The sequence below is a fragment of the Protopterus annectens genome, chromosome 8.part0, assembly GCF_019279795.1.
Source record: "Protopterus annectens isolate FY-2018-M chromosome 8.part0, PAN1.0, whole genome shotgun sequence".
Classification (NCBI taxonomy): domain Eukaryota; kingdom Metazoa; phylum Chordata; order Ceratodontiformes; family Protopteridae; genus Protopterus; species Protopterus annectens.
In genome coordinates this window covers 1,267,620,965-1,267,639,329 of record NC_056741.1, presented here as the reverse complement: position 1 = coordinate 1,267,639,329, position 18,365 = coordinate 1,267,620,965, and the positions used below count along the sequence as shown (strand labels likewise).

Sequence of the window (18,365 nt, the reverse complement as noted above, 5' to 3'; positions counted from 1 at the left end):
GGAGTGATGTTGCATTAAGTTAGTCTGATGAAGCGATCTGTATGTTCGTGAAAGCACTTACTTTTTTCTTACAATAAAGTGTTTTTTTACCTGAAGCCTGGATATTTGATGCCATTATTCTTATCTTGATTCTTGCTACAGTGTTTTTTGGCATCAAATAGTACTCTTTGGTCCTGTTTTTTGTTTTATAAATTTTCTACTACGTTTCTGCAGGGGGGCAAGCCCTATCACAATCACCATACACTGAGGTTAGGAAATTAACTTTTTTCCACTGTAGTGCGATCTTGGAGTTGGTATATTTAATTTACAGGGGGTATGGGGGTAGGTGTTGTTGTAGGTTTAGGTGATATTATTTACTTGTGCAATGTAGTTTTCAGCGTTATGAAGCACACTTTCAATGTTCTGAGTTTTCAGTGTTTTGAATTTTCGATGTTATGGTCTCAATGTTATGAAATTCAACATTATAAAATTTCAGTGTTATGAAGTAGACATTCTGATATAACTTGAGATGGCTGTAATTATTGCTGTTTTGCTGGCTCCATTGTAGAGCCAGTTAGAGACTGGCTTACTGGTCCTTGTCTGAGTCAAAGGGACTGGAAATAGCTGCTGTTCAATGTTTAATTGCATTGCACAGATTTCAAAAATAAGAAGGCACTGGGTGACATGAAGGGTGATTTGAACTGCAATGAGAGCATTACTTGTAGCAGTAGAAAGAAAATAAAAAAATTGACAAATGGCACTGGAGACAACTGCAGTGTGAGATGAGCTATTAGGAGTTAAAACATCTTGTATATCTCTTTTGAATGTGAGCTGGGATTGCATCTCAGTTGTCCCTGATTTTACATCATATTTTTTATTTGTTTATCATAAAATGTATGGGTTTCTATAGCAATAACCCACACCTGGGTGTGGGTAATGCTGGATTTACCCACGGTTGGTGTGGTTTGGTCACGAGGGCGAAGCCCAAGTGGCCAAACAAAGCCAACCGTGGGTAATTCCAGCATTACCCACACCCAGAAGTGGGTTATTGCTATTATACAATGACATTATTTAAGAAAAGAAATAATTACTTTTCTTAAATAATGGCAGTGTATAATGCTTCCTTGCTGCGCTTCTTTTTTTTTTTGGTTAAAGCTTTTCTGTTTTCCTCTCAAGTCCTCCACTCATCAAATTGCCTGTATATTTACTTTCTCCTGCTTTACTGATTTGATATTGGAGATCTGTCATATCTTTATGTTTTCTCGTTCTCCCTCTTTTTAATGTATTTTAAATGTAGATATTTATTGCACATCCAATTGTTTTCATTTTTGCAGCTTGCTCTAGCCAAATCGCAAGAATAAATCAAAACAGTTTCTACAGGGCAACCCCTCCACTACTGCTCTACTCACTTGATTTAATCAAAACCATGATTTTTAGTTTTTCATAACTGATTTCTTGGTGCCTGTTCTGTTATGCCTGTTGTATTTTTTTATTTTTAATTGTAAAAAGTCTCGTTAAGATTATTTTCTGCCTGCAGTTATTTCTGTTTGTCACACTGCAGATATTTATACAGTTGATCAGTTGCCTCTACCTCACAGGTGCATTCTTATATAACTGTAACTGTAATTTCACTGCTGATACATCCACAGAATAGTTGCAATCCTAACATTTTTACTTTTAAACTTTTCGCACACGTTTAACCTGCACTATGTACACACATTTTGAAAAGAAACCTCGGTCACAAACTTTGCAAGCGCAGATTTACCTGAATTTTCTGTGTCATCTGAAGCACACTAATATTAGATATAACAGGCACTTTATAAATGACAAAAATCACTCCTGTGTTATCTGGCTGTGAGGCACACACAGATACAACCCTGACTATGACCCAGATGACCCAGCTTCTAGTTACGTCCTTGGAGTTGGAGGAGCCATTTGGGGATGTAGGAGTGAGTTGTCAGTGCCAATTCCCCAATTCTGGAGGGAGGGAGGCAGCCTGGTCCACTGTTGTAATGATATTTAATGAAGGCTGTGTGTTACAGCAAGGGATAAGCTGATAATTATACGTTCGTGGAAACATGCATGGGTCATTTGTTGATCTTGTAGAAGTTCTTGCTGTCATGAGAAAATGGGGGTTAGGATAAGGAGATCAACGTGTTCCTATTGGATGACATGACCATACCAGCTGACTCTTGTATTTCCATACTTTGGATAAATTAAATGTTATCCTGCTCTCACCTCTCAACCCATCCAGGAGCAACCTGTTGTCTGGGGATAAGCTGGACTTTGGGATAGAGGGAATAAAGGGGGATTCATCCTTGTCTGTTCTCCAGGTAAACCCTGAATAGGATAAAGTTCCTACCTTGGCCTTGCCAAGGCTTTTAACACTATTCCCTACATGAATATCATAGACATGCTCTAATGACATCAGTTCAGCACCAGTGAAAAGAGAATTCATGTATTTGTTTTGCACAGTATTTAGATAGATCTGTATATGCACTGGCACAAATTATATTAAATTTATAGATGCTGCCTCTGCTTCCCATGAAACGTGCACCTACAGTCAAACAGTTTATTCATATATTAGAGTTATATGCATTTCATCAGTGCTTGGATGTTTAATGGTGGTGTTGTATTTTTGGCCTTTTGTATAGTTATGACTCAGCATTTCATATTGTTTCTAGAATTTGTTTTCCAAGACAAAATATCCTGGAGTTGCAGTGGGAAATGTTATTAAATATATAGATATTTGACAGAACAAGGTTGCAAGCAGATTTTCACAACTTTACTGCAGTACCATTGCAGGCACCATGCCTAAGTATTTCAAGACAGGACAGCATTGAGATCTGTTGGTGCACGGGTCTAAACCCTGTGTCTGGCCCAGGTGACTTGAGTTTAATTATCTGCATGGGAACCTGCTAGAGACAGGTGGAGAAGGAGAGGAATGATAAGACTTAGTCTGCTTCCTTGAGGGGAAGATTGACGTGTATGTTCAAGTACATATGCTCTCTATGTTAGAATCCTTGGTGAAGAGCAGGGATCACGTAGTGAATTGATGTCTACAAAGTGAAGCAGGACCAATTAGTTACATCACATACTGAGATATGGACATACGTCACAAAGGCCTATTGCACTCCAATCCTTTGGATGCTGCAGGCATGGGAAGGGGAAGAAGAAGAGTTTAAAGTGAAAACCCAGTTCCCCAGCATGTAGATCTGGCTTCCACTCCCGGCTCACTTGAGTGTCACCCCAGGGAAGAAATGGGCCAAAGGATTCTTACTCTGAGTATTAAACAGGTCAATGTTAGTTAGGTGTAACCAAGGTGGCAGAGTTTGGGGGTCAGTGAGAGCGACCAGCCAAAAAAGTATTTATAGATATCATATGTATAATTCCTGCATATCTAAAACAATATAGACAACAGACTAAGTAAGTTTTTTGTTATTGTTGCTATTGAGCTAGATTGGGTGCAGAAAGGTGTGCAGCATTCTAAGTAAAGATGTCTATAGGATATATCTAAAAGGTCACTGTTAAGGTCATGCTTTGTTTATATCACCTCTTGAGCACTGGACAGAGGTACTGTACACCAAGCAGAGATCATAATCTGCACTGTTGCATTCTGACTTATTGGCAGGTCAGTAATTAATGATGCACTTCTAAACATACATGGAGAGTGCCTCATTCTGAGTCATTTGCACACTAGTAAAGTAAGGGTAAAGTCATAAGTACATAGGGATAGTTGTGCATCCTTGGCTTTATTTCAGAGAAGAGGAAATGAGTGTGAATGAAGAATACATTATCAAGTTGCATTTCGAGTCAGTCTTACAGAGAGAGTGGCATGTTAGAATATTATAGTAGTGTATTTTGTACCCAAGTTCTGAAGAAACAAACCATGTGTAACTACATGTGAGCAAAAGTAGTGTGGTGAAAAGAATAGACTAAGGTACATTGTACACACTGACAACAGCTTTGCTGCTTAATATAAGGAGGCTGCTACAGTGTTGCAGTAGTTAGCATTGCTGTCTTACAAATGTTGGTTCTGTGGTTCAATTCCCGCTATCTCCGATGCTGTTTGCTGATTTCCAGTAAGCTCCCACACCATAGAGTCATGCCATTAGGTGAAATGGTGGGCCTCTAAATTGATCAGCACTATGTATTGTGTGTGTGTGTGTGTGTGTGTGAGTGAGTGTGTGTGTGTGTGTGTGTGTGTGTGTGTGTGTGTGTGTGTGTGTGTGTGTGAGTGTGTGTGTGTGTGAGTGCTTGATTAAGTGTGTGAGTATGTGTGTGTTTTGATGGGCTAGTGTCCTGTGTAGAATTAGTTCTTATCATATAATTTCTGGATAACTGGGATAGCCTTATGTTCCAGCTCTAACATGAACAGAATAGTGTTCCTACCTTGGCTTTTCAAAGTCCTTTGACGTCATTCCCTACATGGATATCACAGACAAACTCTACAATCTCAGTGTTAACCTTTATATTATCCACTAGCAAATTGGCTTACTGACATGTGTCATGTTATGGTGAAGATGTATCTTCTCTAGCGCAGAAATGTCACTAATGATGTTACACAGGTCATGGGGCCTCTCTTGTTTGACGTTTACTTCTCAGAAGTGAAACTGGGCATCCAAAGTCTCTGATTAACCAGGTTTGTGGATGACTGCAAATGAAGTGGAATTTTCATCTCCCTCTTAATGTCCATATTCTCCGGCTGAACCTGGATCAATGCCCGGTGTGTTAGCCATGGGCTCACCCTCCTTACCAAGAAGAGTAGCATAGTTACCTGCAGTAAAGCTCCTGTCCCATCCACTTATGTTGCTGTCACTCCTCTTACAGTAGACTGTGTTCTTAGAGATGTGGGTTCCTACATAGTGGCTAAGTTGACCGTGTTTATGGTTAGAAAGTCCTTCTGTCTCACACAACTTCTCTGATGGGGCATGTCATCTCGGTTAAAAGATGTCCTCTTCCTAGTATACTCCTCCTTTATTAGGTCCATCGTTGATGACAGTGCCCCCTTTAGAATATACCTATCTAACCACGCTGTGCAATTTGAAAGGTCCAAAAGTCTCCTGACTAAAGAAAATATCTAGTAAATGCAAGTATGCTACCCTGGCATGGCAAAATCTCTCTTGTTCTTCTAGAGAGGTGACCTTTGCTAGTGCTTTGCACTGTGAAAGACCTTGTGCATTATGACCTTCTCCACCTTCATAGCAGAAGTATTGTAATAAACACCTGAACCCAAGTGCAGAACCTCCATTGTAAAATCAAGAATACCTGCCAACACAATGAGTTTCTTACCCAGTTTTCTTCCCCTACTTTGGAATAAACTCCATCTGCACATCAAGCAAAGTACCTCTCTGACAGCCTGCAAAACTAGCTTCAGCAAATGGATGGTTAATAATAAAATCCTTGCTTGATATTTGTACAAATAATCTTCTGTTCCTCAGGAACTATTATCTTTTTGTAACTACAAGGGTAATGTGGATAATACTTCTTGATAAGTCTCTAGTTACATGCTTAGTTTTAACCTCTGAACCTATCACAGCAGGAAGGAATGGAATGGAGATAAACTGTCATCCTTTGAGTGGTACCTTGTGGAACCGTTTTATCTTCCTTCACTGTAAACTTTGTTTCATACCCCATACACAATGGTCTTGAGTTGCCCCTAAAAATAGGCAGTTGCACCCAGTGAGTTTTTCAGTTAATGAATAAAGTAAAAATTAAGTAAGGTTTCACTTTACTTGGCAGGCACTAACTGATCGTTACAGGAAATGGTCATTTGTCCTCCTTTGGATTAGTTGGCCAACATAGGTTCATAGGTTCATAGGTTCATACTAGGCTATCTGCCCAAGGGCATTTACAAGCCTAGCCCATCGTTTTAACTACGCCACCCCTTTAGTATTGGGAACTATACCCATTATTTTGCTGTGCCTCTGTCGAGCAGTGACACTGAGGTAATCCCTGGGGTATATCTGCGATCTCCCATCCATTGGTCAAGATTTCTCTTGAACAAGGCCAGCGAGGTGCTCTGCCTCACATGTACCGGGATTTTGTTCCACAGCATAGGGAGTCTTTGGGTGATGAATCTATCCCTCCAGCACGTCCTATTAATAGCCGTGTCGAGGTTTAAGTCTCCCGCCCTTGTGGCTCTGATGGATCTAGATTTTTTGAGGTGAAGCATATTCATCAAATCTGGGTTTGACATGGCCTTGTATGTTAGGCAAAGGTCACCTCTGAGCAAGCGGTAGCGACTGAATAGAGCTGGAGTTCTTTCAGTCGGGCAGCATAGGACATATTTTGAGACCCTTTATCCTTTTGGTGAGGAACTTTTGTGGCCTCTCCAGCTGCTGCAAGTGTCGGGTCAGATACATTCCGAATGGGGCATTGTACTCAATCATTGGTCTGATGAGTGATGAGTAAAGGGAGACTATGACCTCCCTTGATCTAGATGAGAATCCTCATGATAAGGTGGGTAATGTAGAAGGTCTTCCTAACTACTTTAGCTACATGGGTGTTGAATGACAGACTACTATCAACCTGGGTCCCCAGGTCCCTGATAACTTCTTCTGTGCTCAGTGGATTGCCACCTATTTGGTAGCTAGGGGTAACCTTGTTTTTCCCGAAGGGTATGACTATGCATTTTGGCATTTAACTTTAGGCCGTGGCTCTGGCACCAGTTATCCGTTCTGTGAGACCCTTCTGAAGGATATCTGTGTCAGATGTGTTTTCTACTATGGCGCCCAGTTTGCAGTCATCTGCAAACTTTGTCAGCCATAACCCTCCTGTGTTTGCTTTTACGAAAAGTAGATGCCAAACAAGAGTGGGCCCAGGACTGAGCCCTGTGGGACACCACTTGTGACAGGCTTTGAGTCTGACATGGCGCCAGCAACTCTGACCCTGTGGGTTCTGTCACTCAGCCAGTTTGCAACCCATCTTGTGATGTATGGGTTAACATTTAAGCTGATGAGTTTTTCAATGATACCCGAGTGGGGTATTGTATTCAAGGCCTTAGTCAGATCGAGGTAGGGTGTATGGTCTGCCTTTCCCTCATCAATGGCTTTGGTGACTGTTTGAAAAAGTCAACCAAGTTTAAAAGGCATGATCTGCCTTTGACAAAGCCAAACTGGGTTGGATCCAAAGTCTGCAAATTCCCTATGTCTTTATTTATGAGGTCCATTATGATACTCTCCATGGCTTTGCAGATAAGGCTTGTCAAGCTAATGGGCGGTAATTTCCAGGGTCGGTGGAGGCACCGCCTTTGTGAAGTGGGACCACAGTTGCAGTGCGCCTCTGAGTGCCCTGGGTATCCAGAGGTAAGACTTTGATTAAACAGCTGTCCTAGCTGTGGGTTTAATTCCTCATTGAGTTCATGGAGCACACAGCCGGGGACACCATCAGGTCCCATGGATGCTGTGTTTTTGCTTTGAGAGAGCAGTTCTCACTTGGCGCTGGAGATGTTTGGGGGCTGAAATCATTTGGTATAGATATCTCTCCTTTGGGGAGGGGGAGTTTGCACTGAACCTGTCAGCCAGTATGTTGGCAATGTCCGTAGGATCAGTAATCTTCACATCATTTTGAACTAGTTCTGAGCATATCTGGGAGTTTCCTCCTAGGTTTCTAACATAGCTAAAGAAGGCCTTATGATTGTCTTTTGAGTCTTTAGCTTTTTCTCTCGAAATTTGCTTTGGATGATTTTATGAGAGCTCTTAGTTTTTACTTATAGTGATCAAGGGTGTCTTACCTTTTAAGGATTTTGCTCTATCTTGTAGTAGCTTCCTCCTTTTGTTGTAGAGTTTATTTATGGCTGGGGTCCACCAGACTGGACGCTTGCCTTTGGTACAAAGAGTCTTTGTTTTGCTTGGGATTGCCTTATCCATGCAGTCCTGTAGGTGCTGGTAGAAGGCATTTGTAAGTGATTCAGCGGCTTGAGTACTGTTTTCCCGGGGGCCTTAAAGGAGACCACACTAGTCTTTAGAAGTGTGAAGTCGGCTTTGAGAAGTTCTTTACTGTGGTCTTTTTATTTCAGGTGGGGTGGGATGAAGACCTCCAGCGAGATTAGTTTGTGATCTGATCTCACCAGTGAGGGTATACTTCGGTGTTGAACATTGTGCTCCCATGTTCGTGATGATGAGATCAAGTATGTTATCTCCTCTTGTGGGGATGGTGACTAGTTGTTCCATGGCATTTGAGTTTATGAATTCCAGGAACTTTTGGGCTAGGGTGTTTGGGCTTGAGTAGTGTTCCCAGTCTATATTAGGGTAATTGAAGTCACCTAGTATGATGGTGTTTGGTGATACTTTTATCCCTCTAGTGTTTTCAGGAAGGCCATGTGAGGTTCCTGAGTTTGTGAGGGTGGCCTGTAACATGCTACAATTTGCAGAGCAGTCTTGCCTATGGTTAATTGCACCTGGATGGTCTCCGATGCATCATGCGTTGCCACCAGTCTTGAGGTGTGGGTGTCCTTGATGAATATGGATACCCTCCTTTCTTGGTATTGTCCGGATTTTGGGGCGGGCATGATATGAGGTAAAACCTGATATCGCTGGGGTGCTCTCAGGAGCCTTGAACCAGGTTTCTGTCACAGCACAGACATCGATGTTCTCCATACTGAGAAGGGCCTCGAGTGCATTTTGAGATTTAGACTTCTGGCATTGAGCAGCATTACCCTTAGTTTTTTCTTTTTTGTGTTCTAGGGTGGTAGGTTTAGAATTTGAGCCTTGCCTAAAAAGGCACTATGGGGTGGCAAGAGCCTTTGCCAATATCCGGAATCCCAGGGTGACAGGTGCAAGCCGTCCCAGCGTGGCTTGTCCAGCATGTCATCCCAGGCAGACAGATACTGGATCCCCTTTGAATGACACCAGTGTTTAAGCCAATTGTTAAAGCTGATCATCTTATCTCTGTATTGTGGCATCATTCTTGGTGAAGGTAGGATACTGCTCAAGGTCAGGGTCATACCTGCCTGGGCTACATAATCAGAGAGCTCCTCAATGTCTCTTTTCATGTAGTCCAAGGAGGTGCGTCTCAGGTCGTTTACACCAGCGTGGACAATGACTGAGTCATATTTGTACCTGCTGTTGAGAGACCTGAGTGCTTGCGTTATGTGGCGGATTCTAGCGCCCGACAGACAGCTTACTGTGACCTTCTCCTTACTCAGTCTGGTGAGCGGACGTCAGTGTGTCTGACTATGGAGTCACCAATGACTAGTGTGTCTGGCATTGTGTTTGGCCTTAAGGGCTGTGACTGTTTGACACTCTGACTGTGAGGTCTATGTGTTGCAGGTGTTGTGTTCTGAGGTGGTGGTTGTTTGGGTGTCTGCTTTGGTGGCCTCTGCTGTTTTGGTAGATTTTTGATCAGAGCCTCCAGTATGTCTTTGTGTGTTTATGTGTATGATTTGAGGTTGTAATGGTACTATGTGAGACTGGGTCTATAGTGTGTGTGGTAACCTTCTCCTCCTGACTGGTCTTGCCAGTCCTATGTTGAGCTCAGCCTCCAGTTTGGCCGTATAGTTGCATCTCGCATGTATTTGTGTTTTGTGGGAGGAGGAGAGGGTTGTCTGTGTACATGAGGCAATTGTAACATTGCCTCAATATTCCCAGGTTCACCAGCTGAGCAGGAGAGGACACTAGCAACTGATCCCTCGACATGCTAGACGGATAGACAAAAACTTTAAAAAAAGATTCCGGGGGATGTGGGTGACCGAGAATTGGGGGGTTGCCTTTTAGGGGTACTATCTATGACAAGAGTGCCGTATCAAGGTAATAAGTACTGTAGGAGCAAGTAAAGTAAGTTACAGACATGATCCGATATACCTCAGTGTATTGGTGAGTTTGTCTAAGAGGCAGTTGTGCCTCCTTTCTTTCTTGACTTTCCCCTTCATTTCTTTGAAAGTTAAGTATGCTGTTACTCGTACCATTCGCTTATTTATTTCAAGGATACCTTCATTCTATGGTCACTTGCTTGTAACCACTACCACCGTTGCCACATCTGTGATTTGAGCATTATTATCATAGTTTAGGCTACTTTGTCATATGTAAGAAAATAATGTCAAACATGCCCATAGACCTGCAAATAATTAAGTTTAACTGTTAAAGTGTTTTTTTCTTGCTGTTGCTGGGCATGTATTGTACTTCTGCAACATGAAAGAGCATAATGTGAGTGTTTTTGTAAGCATTATTAGTTTATTAGTTTAACTAAAATAAGTGGGCCGAACCACATTGACCCCTTTTAAGCCACGAGCTGTAATGAGAATCCAGATACGGTATGTATGGTCAATGTAGAAAGAAGCACTCTAAACATAGAAAATGGATGTTTCACCACATAACAGGAGACAGGATTCACATTGCTGTCAACGGGGAAAAGTTACTTAAACATATAGACTGCACTTGCAAGCAGTTTAGTTATGTTTGTGTTTCATCTGATACACTTGTGCATTTTACATCACCAAGTACTGGTGTTTTATATTGGCAGAGATGTCACTAATATGGGGATGCTCTAAATGGCAGCATAAATTATATGTGTTTGGCCTAAATATGGAGAAAGTTTTCATGATGCATTCTAATGAGCTATGTAGAATGGCCAGTGACAAGAGAAGTGCTGACAGGATTTAAAATATAAAGAAAGTGACATTGAGTCATTAGTTGTAATATTGCTAACCTGTCAGAAAAGATGTTCTTTGAGAAACACAGAGCCATCATGCTTTTGCTGTTGTCAGACAATGGCACCTCCCTGTTTGGAGACGTAATCACAAGTATACTGGTGTAGGGACCTTTGTGGTTTGTGGCAGTTAGTGGGAGAGTAAGCTGTAATGATACCATTGCATATTTTCATACTCAAGTATTCCTTTCCTAACACTGATATGACTTCTTAGTTAGAAGGCTGAATGTTTCGTTGAAGGTATAGAGACATAAATGTTTTTGGACTTGGGTAGAGTAGAATAGAGAAACATTTTGTTTACCTTATTTATGCTGTTTTACAGTCGAAATGCTGTCAGAACATTCTGCTCTACTTTGATGATCCATCACAGTGGCCAGCTGTTTACAAGAAGGAAGATCAGGTCAGTGGTGTTTTTGTGGTACATTTGTATTGTCCATGCATATATGTAGACATACACTTGTGTTTCCATTTTTATAAACAGAAGCATTGAGGTCCAAATTTACAGGTTGTATACGTTGTATGCAAGACATCTTCTGTTCTAAAAATCTGTGTAAGCTTACTGTTAGTGCTGAACTTTTTTATTTTTCTGATACTCAGAAAATATGTCTGTAATTCAGGTGTGCACTTTATAACAAAGGCCATAAGTATTTTGTTCTTTTGGCAGTGGGAAATTAGTTTCATACATGTTCAGAGGCAACATTCATGCTAAATATTTCTTTCTGGCACATTTAACAGTTCTTGCCTAGTTTGATGAGCAAGCTGGTGGAGGTTTCCATAAATGGCAGGTGTTTGCATATGTGTTGATGCATTTATTTATACACGGTCCATTGTGACTTTACTGTAGAAAGACTCTGAAACAAATTTCTGCATCTTCTCAAGACAGTTCCTGATTGCTATTTGAAGATGAAGTTACTTGATATACTGATTTACCCCATTGCAGTAGGGCAGAAGGCCATTTTCTCAGCTTTGTGTACAGGAAGTTTGCCAGGTCTGTAAAGGTTGTTTCTTTTTCCTTTTTTTCTGGTACTTAACATTATCAAACGCTTATTCTGTAGTTCATAAACCACTGCTCTGCATTTGATTGAATGAAAGCAAACTGAAGCCTGTCTGTATATTTATAGAAGTCTGATTTCTAACATAGATAGAAATGGTAGTAGGTCATGCTGAGTGTACGAGATGCTAAGGGGTTATCATGGAAAAAAGTTAAAAGGGATTAGATGACTAGGACCTCAGTAAAGGCACAGATATTTGGTTTCTGTAGTAAGAGACACACAGGCTACTTATTTCACTGTCTGCTGACTGAGGGAAGAGGTTGAACATTTTGTCTGCTAGTCTGCTCACACTTTCCATTGTTTCTTGCAATAGCTATGCATACCCTAATACTGGCATGCCATCATCATCTACATTACACTGACACTAGATGTTTTGTCACTGCAAGCAGTGTAGGGTTTCACAGAGTGATGGCTTCTTTCCTGATAAAGAACCTGCAGTCAGATTGGTAAATGGGCTAATACTTGGTGGGGAAGTCAATGTAGCTGCCAGTGGCTGGCCCTCTGCATCATATATAACTGTGGGCACTGTTCATAAAGCATTATGTACTAAAAGTAAATAATTTGCACTGTGGCCCCATCTTTAATGTGCTCTTACTATTTTCTTTTACATTAGTGGCCCCATCTTTAATGTGCTCTTACTATTTTCTTTTACATTAGTGGCCCCATCTTTAATGTGCTCTTACTATTTTCTTTTACATTAGTGGCCCCATCTTTAATGTGCTCTTACTATTTTCTTTTACATTAGTGGCCCCCATCTTTGATGTGTTCATACTATATTTATTTTACACTATAAACAGTTTATTTTTTAAAATCATTATTAAACTTTTATTCAGTTTTTTAAAACATATCATGAGGCAATTTGTATTACTGTCCTTGAAATTAAAACAATTCCCAGGAGGAGTGCTGCCACCCTGGGCCAGCCCATCCACTGGTTCAGGCTATTCATCTGTCACATGATGATTTGAGCCCAGCTAGCAGCCTGGATGGCAATAAGATGGCAACAGTGGGTGGGAGAAATTATTTAACCAAACACCTACTCTCTTTCCTTTGGGAGAGTGTCTAAACACCAGTGCTGTACCAAAGGTGGGATGAGTGGGTCACCTGCCCCAAATGACAACTTTACTCATAGTTTAATAGCGTACAAACTGTCAGTAAACAACCATAGTCATGTAATACCTTGTAAACTCTGTTAACTTGTGCTTTTTTAAAGGTAGTTGTACTACTTTTTAAGAAACAGAACAGATAGTTTATAAGCTGTTTGTATGAGAGTGCCAAAGAGGGGTACTTCCCAAAGTGCTGAATTCCCTTGCTACAACTCTGGTAGACAGATTTTGCCAAAAGTTCACCCTCTAGCACAGGTAGAAGGATAGTTGCAGACTGTGAGTATTGCGGTTCTTTTGTTTTTCTAATACCATGACAGGAATGGATTTCATTCCTAAGTCATAGTATAAAGTTCGTGAATTTAGTATTGTTTCAGTCTTTGATGTTAGCTAGAAGTGCTCTTTGCAACACCTGCAATGTCCCCAGAATTGGCTCCTTCTGCAATTCATAAGGCATTACATGTATTGGTAGCATATATAAATATGACTGTGGATTGTTTTTTTATTTGATCCATTGCTTCTATTACTATTGCAGCTATCTATCTGTCTTCCACATTGCTCTCATGTCTGCATGCAAATGTAGATATTTTATGACTCTGTGTTTCTCTGTACATGTAACACTGTAATTGCTAAGTGTAGCAATTTCAATGATCAGTGCTACTTTTGTCTTTTTTCATGGACTACGTACATCCACGGTGGTGCAGCGGTAGCGTTGTTGCCTCACAGCAAGAGGTTCTCCCGTTCGATTCTCGGCTGGATTGCGGGGAGTGCCTTCTGTGTGGAGCCTGCATGTCTTCCCCACAGTTGGGTGGGCATTTGAAAGACATGCGTAAATGGGTGTGCCTTCGTTTAAGGTTGAACGTCGAGCTGGCATCTTGGCATTCGTCAAAATCTACTGCCAATCATTAGCGGACCGGAGTTCCGCTGTGGCGACCCCTAAATGGGAAAAGCCGAAAGACAACAACAACGGTATCTGGCTTTCTCACATCTGTTTTTTGAATTGTTGGTAATGGGTGATCCAGTGTGATGTATACTTTATAATTTTCTATAATGCTTTGTGGTTCAGGTTTCCAGTGTTTCTCAGCTACGTCTATGTTGTAGTGTTTGCACAATCCCCAATGCAGTAATCTTGACATATTGTTGTGCCTTTCAGTGTACAGGCCCTCTGCCATGAGTGTATCACACCCAGCAACAAGATGTGTGATTGTTTACAATTCTTGTTTACAGAGTCTGCATTTGTCTGTTTCTCCAGCCTTTTCAATGGATTTTGTAAACCAATGTGTACATAGTCCACTCTCCTGAGCCACCACTATTAGCCTTTCGTCTTCTGATTTCAGTTCACCTCTCCTTAACCATTCCTGCATGAAATCAGGGCAAAATCTTAGTGTAAAGATGTTAATACTCCTAACTGGGTTTTCCAGTTAGGCGCTTTTCATAATTTTGTTTTGATGTTCGTGAACATCACCCTGTGACATGTCCTCTTCATTTGCATCCTTCAGCCAATGCTCCTTCATAGGGGAACTCAATGGCACATCACTCCTCAACATTACCTGTGTCAGAGTTGCCACTCTTTCTTGCCCCTTTCCTTGCTGTGCAACTCCAGCTGAATTATTGTGCTGGTTTCCTACTGAAGGCTCCAGAGCAAGTGAATTTGGGGACTCATTATGCTGTGACATGAGCTGGATTTTCTATATTAAATCCTTCACTTCACAGGTAATCCATAACTCTTCTCCATTACTAATCTTTTCTTCTTTCCCCTGTTGACTTCTTAGTTTTACATTGTGAAAATTTCCATATCTGGGTGCCTTTTTGTATTTATTTTCAATTATCTTTGGTGCTGCTTTTTTGTGTGGATTAGATTTGCTTTCATCTCTGAATACATATTGCACCATATCAAACATCTTTTTCTTTCCCATATCAGTATTTCTACTTCAGATGTTTCTTGCTGCACCCATTTCTCCATAATTTGGGGACTCATTGTCCATCATGCTGAGACATGACCTTTGTTAGACTTTCTACACTAAATCCTTCACTTCAAAGGTAATCCATAACTTCAGTTTCTACTTGTTTAACTTCTACCTTACTAATTTTCTGTTCTGTGTTTCTCATTTGTGTTCTTATTTTTTGTATTGTGAAGTTTTCCATATCTGGGTACCTTTGCCTGTATTTCTCTTCAAATATCTTTGAAGTTGCTTTTTGTATTAATTATTTTGCCTTTATCTTTTGCATAAATATCACAGCATGTCAGATATAATTTTCTTTCCTATGTCCATATTTCTTTTTTATACCTCTCAAAAATCTCTGGGTTTTGTTCTTTCTATTTTTGCACTTCCTCTGTTGCTTCATATGCCAGGCAGCCCCAGGTTTCTTTGCCTATGTTATGTTTTCATGGATGTATTGTATTAATAAACCCAAAAGTTGAAACTTCCAATTTCTTTCTTAAACTTCTGATTATATTCTATCTGGAAATTCTTCTTGCATGACAGTAACAATACATAATTTCTTATCCTCAATAGTCTACTAAATCATCTTTATGGCTGTTTTGGGCCTATCAGTTTTAGTGTTAATTGTGGGCTACTACTTCCTTTTACAAAAGGGGGGGCCATCCTCCCCCTGAGCCTGACTTAACCCCATTGTAGGAACATTTCCATGTCTTGAGGATTCTACACTGCCATTTTATTCCAGTCCTGACAACAGTGTGCATACCAGGACTGGGCACGTTTTTATCCTGGGACTTGTGCACCCAGCTGTCTGTTTTATTTTTTAACCTACTCACCAAAAATGGATGACTCAGTAGTATAAATCACAAAACCACTTTAATTGAATCAGTACATAAATCCAGGAACAAAATGGATAAGCGCTTTCTTCTAGATAATCTAGACTTCATCAGACAACAGTTAAAGCATAGATACTTCCTTTTATATAAACCAAACAGGAAGCGACATAACTCAAAGTTAATTAGGGCAGATAAATGACTTTACATTAAATATTCATGAGATGAATAAAATAAGATAAAATGAAATCCTAAATATAGTAACAAACTGCAAGACACAAAACCCCCACAGCAGTATAGATACAAGTTAAATACATTAAATATAAAAATGAAATTACAAATTTATAAAAAGACTGAGGGTATGTAATAAATAGAATAAAAAACATTTAAAACCATGTAAAATGACAATATGATATCTGTATGTGTACCATGGTATATTAAACAGTAATTATTTGGGAGGTCATATTACCTCTCCAGTGCCTTTAATTTGAGTAAGGAGCTGAGTGAAATATTTTCGTATAAGCCGAGCCAGTTCCCTGCATTCAGGTGTAGCTGCCAATATAATTCTCTTTTTTTCCAACAATAGTGACCATGCTCCTCCTCTAACATCAGTGCTGATACTGTTGATAATGAAGGATAAAAATGTATGATTGTTGGTCTCCATTATGTGCTTACTTAATGCATCGGTGTCTTTAGTATTTTTAATATCACATAAATGTTCGTAGATGCGGTTCTTCAGCTTCCGGTCAGTCTTGCCAACATAGAAACACGAACAGACAGTGCACATAGCACAATATACTACTTTCTCAGAACAACAGTTATATTTCTGCCTGATCTTAATTTCCACATTGCTGACACAAAATGTATTACCTTCTTTTACAAATTTACAGTAGTTGCATCTACCACACTTATTCATGGAACCAGGTTTTTGGTGAAAGAGCAGGCTCCTAGTTTTAAAAATGTTCTTTAAATTCTCTCCTTTTTTATACACAATAGTAGGTTTTGAGCCTATCACAGATCTAATATTCTTTTCATGTTTAAGAATGGACCGATTTTTCAATAAAATACCCTTTAAAATGAAACTCTCATCAGTAAAAACAGTAATAAATGAGGTTTTAAAATCTGTTCTTTCTTCCAATATGCTAGTGTCATGAATGTTGGATGAAGGTGAGGTAATGGATGTACTATCACCAGAAAGTAAGGGGAGGTAAAAACTTCTGTCCCTTTTGTTGACAACCTCAATCATAATGTTAATAATAAATTTGGGAGGGTAACCTCTTCTTAGAAACATTTCTTTCAGCATGTCACATTCATTCAGAAATTCATCCATTAAAGACACCATACGTGCTGCATGCACGAATTGGCCTTTAACAATAGCTTTCTTTTGTTTCGTAGGGTGGGTGCTGCAATAATGTAGTAGAGAGTTAGAATAAGTATTTTTTCTAAAAATCTTTGAAACAAACTTCTTATCATGATAGTCCTTGAGTAAAAGGATGTCAAGGAAAGAAATCATATTAAAATCACTGGTGTGTGTAAAGTTTCAGAAATCAGTGGTGGTTCCAATATATGATTTTAAAACCTCATTTATTACTGTTTTTACTGATAAGAGTTTCATTTTAAAGGATTTTATTGAAAAAATTGGTCCATTCTTAAACATGAAAAGAATATTAGATCTGTGATAGGCTTAAAACCTACTATTGTGTATAAAAAAGGAAAGAATTTAAAGAACATTTTTGAAACTAGGAGCCTGCTCTTTCACCAAAAACCTGGTTCCATGAATAAGTCTGGTAGATGCAACTACTGTAAATTTGTAAAAGAAGGTAATACATTTTGTGTCAGCAATGTGGAAATTAAGATCAGGCAGAAATATAACTGTTGTTCTGAGAAAGTAGTATATTGTGCTATGTGCACTGTCTGTTCGTGTTTCTATGTTGGCAAGACTGACCGGAAGCTGAAGAACCGCATCTACGAACATTTATGTGATATTAAAAATACTAAAGACACCAATGCATTAAGTAAGCACATAATGGAGAACAACAATCATACATTTGTATTCTTCATTATAGACAGTATTAGCACTGATGTTAGAGGAGGAGCATGGTCACTATTGTTGGAAAAAAGAATTATATTGGCAGCTACACCTGAATGCAGGGAACTGGCTCGGCTTATACGAAAATATTTCACTCAGCTCCTTACTCAAATTAAAGGCATTGGAGAGGTAATATGACCTCCCAAATAATTACTGTTTAATATACCATGGTACACATACAGATATCATATTGTCATTTTACATGGTTTTAAATGTTTTTTATACTATTTATTACATACCCTCAGTCTTTTTATAAATTTGTAATTTCATTTTTTATATTTAATGTATTTAACTTGTATTTATACTGCTGTGGGGGTTTGTGTCTTGCAGTTTGTTGCTATATTTAGGATTTCATTTTATCTTATTTTATTCATCTCATGAATATTTAATGTAAAGTAATGTATCTGTCCTAATTAACTTTGAATAATGTCACTTCCTGTTTGCTTTGTATAAAAGGAAGTATCTATGCTTTAACTGTTGTCTGATGAAGTCTAGATTATCTAGAAGAAAGCACTTATCCATTTGTTCCTGGATTTATGTACCGATTCAATTAAAGTGGTTTTGTGATTTATACTACTGAGTCATCCATTTTGGTGAGTGGGTCCAATCCAGCTGCTTCACTTGGGCTACTTTTGTTTTTTTGACTGATTTGTGCTTCTGTTTGACTTTACTGTTATTTTTTAACCTACCTCTCTTCATGATATATGCTATGTAGGATACAATAT

At 39.5% G+C, this 18,365-nt stretch overlaps 1 protein-coding gene across 2 annotated transcripts in view; it reads left to right on the top strand.

Moving 5' to 3' along the window:
* Window positions 1-18,365, top strand: part of TMEM145 (transmembrane protein 145) — a 777,234-nt gene that overhangs the window by 328,674 nt on the left and 430,195 nt on the right. For both annotated transcript variants that reach the window (XM_044080786.1, XM_044080784.1), the window contains exon 3: window positions 10,949-11,026. In XM_044080786.1, coding sequence (XP_043936721.1) covers window positions 10,949-11,026 — 78 coding nt within the window. The remainder of the gene's footprint in view (window positions 1-10,948; window positions 11,027-18,365) is intronic.